The sequence below is a fragment of the Rosa chinensis genome, chromosome 2 (assembly GCF_002994745.2).
Source record: "Rosa chinensis cultivar Old Blush chromosome 2, RchiOBHm-V2, whole genome shotgun sequence".
Classification (NCBI taxonomy): domain Eukaryota; kingdom Viridiplantae; phylum Streptophyta; class Magnoliopsida; order Rosales; family Rosaceae; genus Rosa; species Rosa chinensis.
The window spans coordinates 43,767,177-43,777,267 of record NC_037089.1 but is presented as its reverse complement, the minus strand read 5'-3'; the positions used below and the strand labels follow the sequence as shown (position 1 = coordinate 43,777,267).

General features: G+C 36.3%; 1 protein-coding gene across 1 annotated transcript; it reads right to left on the bottom strand.

The window, feature by feature from the left end:
- Window positions 1-626: 626 nt before the first annotated feature.
- Window positions 627-3,680, bottom strand: LOC112183292 (zinc finger protein MAGPIE). The gene is made up of 3 exons (XM_024321628.2): window positions 3,274-3,680; window positions 2,801-3,197; window positions 627-2,184 (listed from the first exon to the last, which is right to left on the bottom strand). Exons 1-3 carry the CDS (start codon window positions 3,404-3,406, stop codon window positions 1,278-1,280), a joined length of 1,437 nt encoding a protein of 478 aa, XP_024177396.1. The 5' UTR covers window positions 3,407-3,680; the 3' UTR covers window positions 627-1,277.
- Between the last annotated feature and the right edge of the window lie 6,411 nt (window positions 3,681-10,091).

Genomic DNA, 10,091 nt, shown 5'->3' with positions numbered 1-10,091 from the left:
CAGTTTCTTTCCCTTTATTCCTTCAATTATTTCTCCATCAAAACTTCAGAATGAGCCTTCGACTTCTTCATAAAAAATGTTCCACTATGAGTGTAGATCATCCTCACAAATTTTCAGAGCTTTATTCCATGTGGTTGGGCCGGAAATGCTGCTGGACCTCTTACAGGTCCAGTTTTCCGGTTTTGCTTCTGTAGAAAATTGGGCTGATTGTTTGAAGGCCTTCCACTCATATTTTTCTCTGGCACTCTTCATAAGAAATGATCCTTTGGGTGTCTAGAATGGATCTGGAGAGTTTCAGCTCATTTCGAGTTCATTTGGTCAGGTGGCCGCTCCTTCTTCCTTGCTTGGCTCTGATTCTCCTAGCCGGAGTAAGAAAATATTCAAGGTTGACTTTTTAGTGCATTTTCATTCTTCTCCATCATTTCTAGGTAATTATGGACGTAACACTCATTTCTTCTTCATCTACTCCAATGTACCTAAAAATAGAAATTAAGTTAAAAATCGATTCGTTAAGGAATAACTAAGCAAAATGTGAGGAATTAACATTTAAAATATCACATTAAAATGCGCCTATCAGGGTTCACATCCAAAACCAATTGGTAATGGATGAAGTGGCCCAAACCCTTATAAACTCATAGGCAAGGTCCCATTTTTCCCATGTGGGATGTATATATTCTCAACAACGAAATTGTGCAACGCACGCACTAATCTTCTTGCATATCAGTGCAAGTAGATATGCATGGTTAATTGGATGATAAGAAAAGCATTATTAGGTAGTTTTTATATTAAAGAAATAGGCCGGCTTTCCCCAGCCATTTGTACTATAATCAAGCTTTCTTGCCATTGGAAATGAGGAACTCTTTTTTAGCCCAGTTTGACAGGACAACAAACCATAACACAGAGGTGAAACGATCGTGCAATAATGGAGTCCAAAAGAGGTTGTTGCTTTGCTCCCACAGTCCCACTACACCACTTCCCTTTTGCTGAAAAATAAAAGGCCAACCACCATTTTTTAAAAGGGATCAGCTTTCAGGGTTCAAGAGAATATGCATGGATCTCCGTCCTTCTCTACTGCTCCTCTTCAATAGTTTTCTTTTCTATATGCACAAACTTTTAGCAACCCCCATTAAACACTCAATTGCCACCTTTTCATCCCTGCAACCCTTTCCAAATACTTAAATCTCTCCAACTTCGTGAAACTTCTGTTTATTACAACTTTGCCCTTCTATTCTGAAAAAAGAAAAATGCAACTCATTCTCTAGTTTTCCATACGATCCTCAAACCCAATATCCATTGATTGGTGAAGAGTGGCAAATGGTCTGCACGCCAACACCAAGGAAATCCCTAGTCTGCCCTCCTCCGGCGCTCTCTTCGCTCTGTATGTGGCGGCGTTTCGCTTGATGCATGTGCAGTAGATGATCATGAGCTCCTGGGTTCTCCACAGTGCCATAGAGTCCACAAACTTTGCTCCCATCTTGAACTTGAATCACTGCTTGACTAGCACTACTAGTAATATTGTTGTTGTTGCACTTCAATCCAAAACTTCCAAGCAGTGATGACGTGTCAGTTGAAGTTGCACCAATTTGGGCTGCCTTTTGCAACAAAGCTGTGGCTGACATATTTGCTGAAGGCGTTTGATGTGTGTACAAAGAAGGAAGTGAGCTAGCAGCACTAGTGCTTGTGATTGTTAACTGATCTTGATGATGAGCATTGTTTGATGTAGAAAGCTTGTTATTACTTCCAAGAACCCAATTCAGTTGATAATGATCAGAAGGCGGAGGAGGCACTGAACACGAAACACTAATGTTATTAGGATCACCAAATATTGAACCAGCTGATGAACTCACAGACCCAAGTTGATGGTGATGATGCTGATTATTAACAGTCATTTCTTCGTGGGTGCTGTTGGATCCCTGTCCCATCCAAAGAGATAGACCGCGGGTATTTTGGCTCACGGTGTCAGGGGTATCATTGCTGGAGATTGGTTTAAAAATAGAAGAAAATTGTAGTTGGGGCATGTTCGGAGGTCCTAGTAGTAGTGAAGATGCATTATTTCCCATGTAGTGATGATAGTTGATATTACTGGGCATTGCATTGTTGTGGATGTTGGATACTGCATTTACTCTAGCTGTTTCTTCAGCTAAGGCATCACAGAAGGCCCGGTGTGTGATGAAGCTATCACGCCTGCCCAGCAATGAAAATGCATATTGTTAAGAAATTTAAGACAATCAATTTTGACATTTAATTATCTTAATGTGATCTAAATAAATTAATGGTAGGAAAACAGAAAAACAAAATATATCTCAATATTGGTTGAAAATGCTTTAACTCCTTGTCTTCAAGAAAACAAAAAATGAACAAATATTGTCAGACATTATCCCCATATATAGATGGAGATCAACAACTTAAGATGATCTAAGATAGAAGGTAAAATATATCAGGAAGAAAATAAAGCAGACATCTATCCTATCATACATAGCCACAAAAATCACTGTCATGCTTTTATATATGTTTTTTTCCTTCATTTATTTGTTTGAGGTGTTTGGTTTCTTGCTGTTCATCAAAACAAAAATTTGTCAAACAGACAAACATATTGCAGCCACAAAACCCACCTTTATTTATAATTTCTTCTTCAACTAGATTTGCGATCTACTTGCGTCCATAATTTCTTCTTCATTTGGAAATATATAAATTTTAATAATAGCAAAGAAATTATGGACGCAAGTAGAAACATATTGCAACCACAAAACCAACCTTTATTTATAATTTCTTCTTCATTTGCAATAACTGAATTAATTACCGTGAAAATAGAGTTCCGCAGTCACATTTGTACTCCCTAGTGCCACAGGTCTTTGAGTGAGCTTTCCAATCCGACTGCACCGCGTACCGCTTGGAGCACTTCTCACACTTCCACTTCTTCTCGCCATGCTTGCGGCAGAAGTGCTTCTTTATTCCGGTCAGATCTCCGAGCGCCCTAGACGGGTGGTGGTGGACGCAACTCTTTTCCGGGCACACGTAGACGCGCTTCCTCGGCTCTTTGCTTGTTCTTTGCTTGAGCTTCCATGGAAGGTTGTGTCCACGGCGGTGCAGCTGTAGGTTTTGGTCTCTCTGAAATCCCTTACCACATATTTCACACAAGAATCTGTTGGTGGCCATCAGAGTCTTTGGAGACAAGGCTATTACTTCAGCCTCAGGATCTGAAACAAATATACATACTTGGAATCAATATTAACAATTCGATAATTATGAATCCGAAACGAAGATTAAACTTGCCTGGGTTTCCTGGGAGGTTTCTCTTCTTTTTGACAGGAGGAGGATTGGATCCAAGTACCGCAACTGGGTTTTGAAGAAACCCATTTGAGTTAATTGCTTCTTCTTCATGAGCCATATTGATCTTCTCCAACATTCAAAACTAGTCCTACCTAGCTTCTTGTTCGATAGATCTTCTTCTCTATCAGTTTGACTCAATAATATCTTTACCTTGGCAAGCTATAAGATACCTAGAAGAGAATAGGACAAGAGCTCACGAAGGAGGGGGGAAGTATTAGACTTGTGATTAAGAGAGAAAACCCAAAGACTAGTATGGTTATTATATGCTTTCAACCCTAACAACAAAAGCTAATAGTATATGCAAGATTTGCTCTTTCCCCCTCTCCCTCTTTCTCCTTCTCATGTTGATGTTGTTGGCTTGTTGCAGTCATTTTAATTATCTACTTTTTAGGAGGAATGGAATACTAATATTTGTTGGGAGGCGGTGAAAAGTTAAAGTTGGGACGAGAGAGAGAGAGAGAGAGAGAGAGAGAGAGAGAGAGAGAGAGAGCAATGCAAAGGTGCATGATGACACATATGATGAGGCCCGGAGAAAAGCTAGTCTACATACCTTTCCCATTTGGAATGATTATCCCATAATTTGTTTGCCTTTTAGTTTTCCAATAATATTTATAATCCACCACACATTAGTTTATTAATTTTATGTACAGAATGCTAATATTTTTCAATTTGTTTGTAATGTGAAAGAGCCCCACTCAACTATTTCATGGAAGACCTGGCTAGATTATCCTCTTTACATAGATTAGATTAGATATGTGTTCAAAAGCAAGTATTAGATGTTTCTTTTGCCATAGATGGTATGAGATATCAATTATACATGCATGGAAACTAAAGATTGTATTAATTCTGTAGAATAATTGTAATTGGTAGAATTTATATACTTGAACTAGGTTATTGATGTCAATGTCTAAACATCGAGCATAACACATATAACAAGGGTTTATAAATATCAAAATATTTCTCAGATATAATTTCACTATGCATGAAAATTTTGACTAAAATCACTAAAACTGTATTAAAGTGAAAATTTAGAAGACGTCGATCATATTTAATATCAAAATTTAGTTGTCTATAAAAGTTCAACGAAATTGCAATCATATTACTAATATTTTAGTTATTGGCCATTGACATATATTGAGATGTTATCAGTAAATTTAAAATTAATAAAACATGTTGATTTAGTATTTACACAATACATTAAATCTCACTATTTCATATTTTCATACACCAAGAAGCGTTAATTTTGGGGGACAGCAAGACGATAATGTTGTAAATATTTTGTTTGCTTGTTGTTTTTTTGTATTTTCCATCTAGACTCTATCAAACAACAGGTTGTAGACCATGACATTCCAAATAGTGAAGGCTTTGTCTTGATTTGATTGTCTCTGCTGATTTGTGGAAATGAAGTTTTCGTCTTCTTATAGATATATGGTCTATAGTTCTACTTATTAGAGGCCGCCTAGCTTGTTTTCACTATTTTTTTTTTCCAATGAACAAAAAGATTTGTACATATTTTCATACAGTTTGATATTTCATGCATTTACATTTTTTTCTTTGCAAAATTGCCTTTTACCAAGTTTTTGAATTTACTATTTTTATGTTTATTTTCTCTGAAAGTTCTAACTAGTCTTGTTGTCTAAGAAAAAAAAGATCTAACTAGGCTTTACCAGAGATTTATTTACTCTTCAAAACACTAGGCTTTACCAGAGAAAGATTCTTATTTCAATGCTTTTGTTTTTCTGGTGCGGTATGATTTAAATTGAATCTAGTAATCACTTGTACTCTTGTAGTTGCAGTCATAGAAAGAAAGCAAGAAAATTAATGCATTTGTACGTGTTATATATTCTGTCACAAAGAAAAGCTAAAATTTCTGAATGAGGGTGACTTGCTAGAGATCCATATCCATCCAATCACAGAAACACGCACCTTCCTTTCTTCTTTAATTCTATATTTCCAAGAAAAAGAAACATCTTTTTCGGTTTGCTCTATCTTTCTACTCAAGGTGAATGTTTATGGCACTTGTTGTTCCTTAAGAAGATAGGTTTAGGTTTGTAAGAAAGTGCAGAACTTGCAAGAAAGTTGAAATTAATGGCCGGGAAGATAGGTTTAGGTTTAGGTTTGCTCATCATGACGATTTTCAATTTCCTGAATCAAAAGGGGTATGGCTATTGTCTGTATATGATAGATTCACGATCGAGTTTACATGGAGATGTCCCTTGCACGTGCATGGATCAAAACACGTTCCTACCTGTCATTGAGTCATTTGACGAAGATGAACCCAAAAGAAACGACGAAACATAAAAGGGAATAATCGTCGTCCCAATGAGGCACTGACAGTAGCCTAGGGCATGCAATGCCTCGATCACCATTCACCAAGTGGGTCTTGTATAACATCATGTAATGACTAATGAGGTCGACACTATAAAATGGAATTAACTTCCAACAATGAATAATCGATCAAAGAGGAAAGTTTGGTTAGCTGGTCTTGGAATGGTAGATGTATAATTGAACTTTTAAGCTTTTTTCTTTTTCTAGTATCTTTTACAGGGTTTGATTTTGTTTGATAAGATCCCTGGAAGCTGTTTCATCACCATTGTTGGGTAAACTATGTCTCGTTCGGTTGAATTTGAATAAAAAGTACTTTACGTATTTGCTGCAAGTGTAATATAAATGGCCAAGCACAATCTTTTCAATAAATCCTTGATAAGTGATTGTGTATTGTTTTGAATTCATGAACGACCTACGGTTTTCTTTGGAATGATTGCCATAATGGCATAATGTGAATGGATAGCTTAACCAACCAACAAGACCAATCAGTCCACTCCTACGTACTGTTCTTTTTCTTACTATACTATTATTTCTTAAGTAAATGATGCTTCTGATTCTATCTCTCAAGAGCCAAGTATAATACTAGCTAGGTGTTGCTCGATCTTAAATTCTTAATTTGAGTACATATATATATACACAGATATATATTTAATCAGCTAGCTGGTACTATGTTATTCTCCCGCGGTACTTTTTGTGAAAATCATATTAATCAACTAATAATCACGAGCGTTTTCTTGGCAACACAACAGTGAGTAGTGAATAGAGATTTCACATGTTTTGGAAATAAGATAATCTAGGATATATAGAACCAGTAGTACTTTACATATATATGTATGGAGAGGTAGCTAGCTAGGTTAAAACTTTGTTGATGAGAAAACTAGCTATGAAGGGATGCGCTGAGAGAAAGCGAGCTGACAAACTAAGGCAGTGAATTTTTGGAAATTTGAGCAGAGTGAGTCAGTCGTCTGGTTGTGGGCTGACTTTTCCTGCTCACCCTTAATCATAATCTAATCATGTTTTTGCTTTCTAACTTGTTTAGCATTTCATCTTTGGATTTTTCTGTTGAACTCTCTTGCCCTTCAGAATATTCTCTCCTTCTCCAACACTACCCCAAATGCTTCAACTTTCAAGACCCACTCTCCCTATGAGATTCCTATTTGTGTAAACTACTATTAATCAAGCACCTCTCTCTCTTTCTGCCTACTTAATTTGATTATAAAGAACCAAAAGTTGAACCATTCAATCTGGTGTTAGAGAGAAAACAGATAGACATTTATTCTCTCTTGGTATATGAGTTAGAATAACACATAAATATAGAGAACTTTTATTTATGTGTTGTATTGTAGTGTCTAGTGTCTAGTGTCTAGTATATGTGAGTTAGGAATAGGAACCATACATCGATGCATATAGCTTAGCTAATTATAGGTATTTGAATAGAAGGGTTTGGGAAAAAGCAAAATATTGTCACCAAGGGTATATTTGTTTCAATGGTTTGTCCTTTACTTCTATACCCAAGAAGACTGCTAGATTAATCAAGTATTATATGAAATGTGTTTGATGATAGATGACCAATATATATTTCAAACCTGCCTTCGAAGTAGACTCTAATTTCAAGGCCTGGACAATGTCCCCAACTTCAAACCAAACATCCCAAGAAACTTATTTATTCATGTGAAATTACAGTAGACGTGATTATTATTATTATTATTATTTTGTTTAGCAGTGCTCAGCAGTCCTAATTAGTTTTGCATGGAATGCATATTTGCCTATTTGGGATCAAATCTGTTTCAGGTAGCATATGAAATAGCAACTTGCAGTCTTGAACCCTAGCATATATGCGTATTTTATATATATATATATATATATATATATATATATGATAATAAGTGTGAGGCATTATAAACCAAAAAAAAGATTTTTGAATTTCAGAGAGGGAGAATGCTTTTAACTTTTGAATAAAAATTCCAAAGGAGAGCAGATTTGGATCTGTAGGAATCCATATTGCAGAAACCCACATGCTTTTGGTTTATTAAAAGTTGAAGAATATACACCTTTTACTAACAAGGTATTTTACAATTGCATTTTCTCTTCCTTTTTCTTTACTTTATCCTGATCTGCCATACACGTGGCAGAATCTTATGAGGCGCAGTCACACTGCATTGGGCACAACCTTCTTTAGTTAAAAGTACTGGCATGAATATCCTTTTGGATTTTCAAAACACCGCTACTTCATATTGAAAAGTAAGATTAAGTGAACAAAATAACTCACGCCAGAAGAAATAACGATGGATAAAAAGTGTTTGCGGAAAAATCAGAACAGGCAATGCTTCGTGTGGCATATATCAAGATTCCTAGAAGTGTTGTTAAGGAAGAATAGACATGCTCGGAATAAGAACAAGAAGCTAGCTCCAAGCATTTGGAATCAGGGGAAAGCACTGCAAATAGGAGCATTTAGAATTGTGAAGGAAAAAATCCTCACTAGAAACATGAAAAAGATGTGACCCCCCAAGGTTGAGGTGCATTGGCATAATTCCTATTTCCTTTAACCACTAAACAATCCTTTCAAAAAAAAAAAAAAAAAAACCACTAAACAACTGCATATATGCAACGTACTCCCAATCTCTTTCATTCGCCTTTCTACGATTCTCACCATAATCACCCCACCAGAAAATCACATATCTATGTAACAACCTATTGAAGTTGATTTCATTAATAAATAAAACGCAAGTTTGGTTCCGTTCTTATGAGTTTGAGCTTCGCATCAGTAATGAAATATTTGGTTCTCCTTCTTTAACATTAGGTTTTCTATTGTCAAGCTATTTTCTTGTCGGCCCAATACGATTGTGATTCTTTTGGTGTAAATCATTCCATGTATAGTAGCTATTCTTCTTCTTCTTCTTCATTTTTTTTTTTTTTTTACATTTCCTTCTTAACTTGGCTTTGGCCTAAAAAGGAACATGTGTGTGTGTATTGTTGGTTGAGAAACCACTATTGTAACCTTATTCTAAGGTAAACATTACGCAATTTTGTGGTTGATGTATTAAGAGCTAAAAAATTCGGCATTTCAGTATACCTTATATATATAGGTAGTTTTTCTCACTATATGCATCTCAATTATTTATACCAACAATATAGAAGAAAACTAATCCGTAAATTTATACCTCTTACTTAGGTACATATCTCAATTATAGTGATTGAAGAACATTAATCCGTAAACATATATATCTTACTTAGGTACTTATTTCTTACTTATGGTATACCTACAATAGAAAAAAGTTAATCCATATATCTCTTACTTTGTATATATCTCGACTATTTATACCTACAATAGAAGAAATATAATCCGTAAGAGCATCTTTAGCAATGCAAGCCATTTTAAAGTCAAATATGTCTATATTAGTGCTCTCTAAAATAGCTAAATAACCAAAATAGAAAGTCTGCTAAATATGCTCTAAACTTATATCTCTTACTTAGGTACATATCTCGATTATAGCTAGTAATCAAAGAACAATAATCCGTAAATGTATATCTCTTACTTAGGTATGTATATCTTATTTATGGTATACCTACAATAGAGGAAATCCTTAAATTTATATCTCTTACTTAGGTTATACGTATCTTTTAGCTAGAATGTTTTGATGAACTTTTTTTTGTACCTTCTAGTTAGGTTGATTTTCCATCTCTATTTGCTAATTTTATAATACTAATTATGTTTTGAATTCCCTTTGAATTATTGCAGGTTAATCATGCGTTCAAAATTCAAATTGAAAAAAAAATGCTAAAAATAATTAATTTGTTTCTGTTCAAGGAAAACCTAATTTGTGTTTAGCCCAGACTCTAGGTTACTTGATCTAGTGGTAATAGGATTCAATTAGAAGGATCTAGAATCCTAATCAATGTAGAATTACTTTCCTTGTATGATTGAGATTCTATGCATTGTAATCCTCTATATAAAGAGGCCCCTATTATCAATGAGAAAACACAGCAAATTTCTCTCAAATTCAGTTTCTCTATAACACGTTATCAGCACGAGCCTCTAACCCTGAAACCCTAATTTCGTAGCCCTCAAAATCCTGCAACCACCGCCCCACATATCGAAGCCCTAATCCCAAGGAGCTCAGAACCGGCGGCGGAACCACCGGAACCTGCCGGAAAACCCCTGAACAGGCCGTCGGAAAAATTGGACCGGTCTCTGCCCCTGCCGAGTGCTGCCGAGTACCTGCGCGCATCTGCCGAGTAGCTGCCGAGCCCCTGCCGAGACTTGCCAAGTGCCTGCGCGCATCTGCCGAAGCGTCTGCGAGCCCTGCCGAGTGCTGTCGACATCTGCCGAGAGCCCCTGCAAGCACCTGCCGAGACCTGCCGAGAGCCCCTGCAAGCACCTGCCGAGAGCTGCCGACATCTGCCGAAGCCCCTGCAGACCCCCCTGCGACATC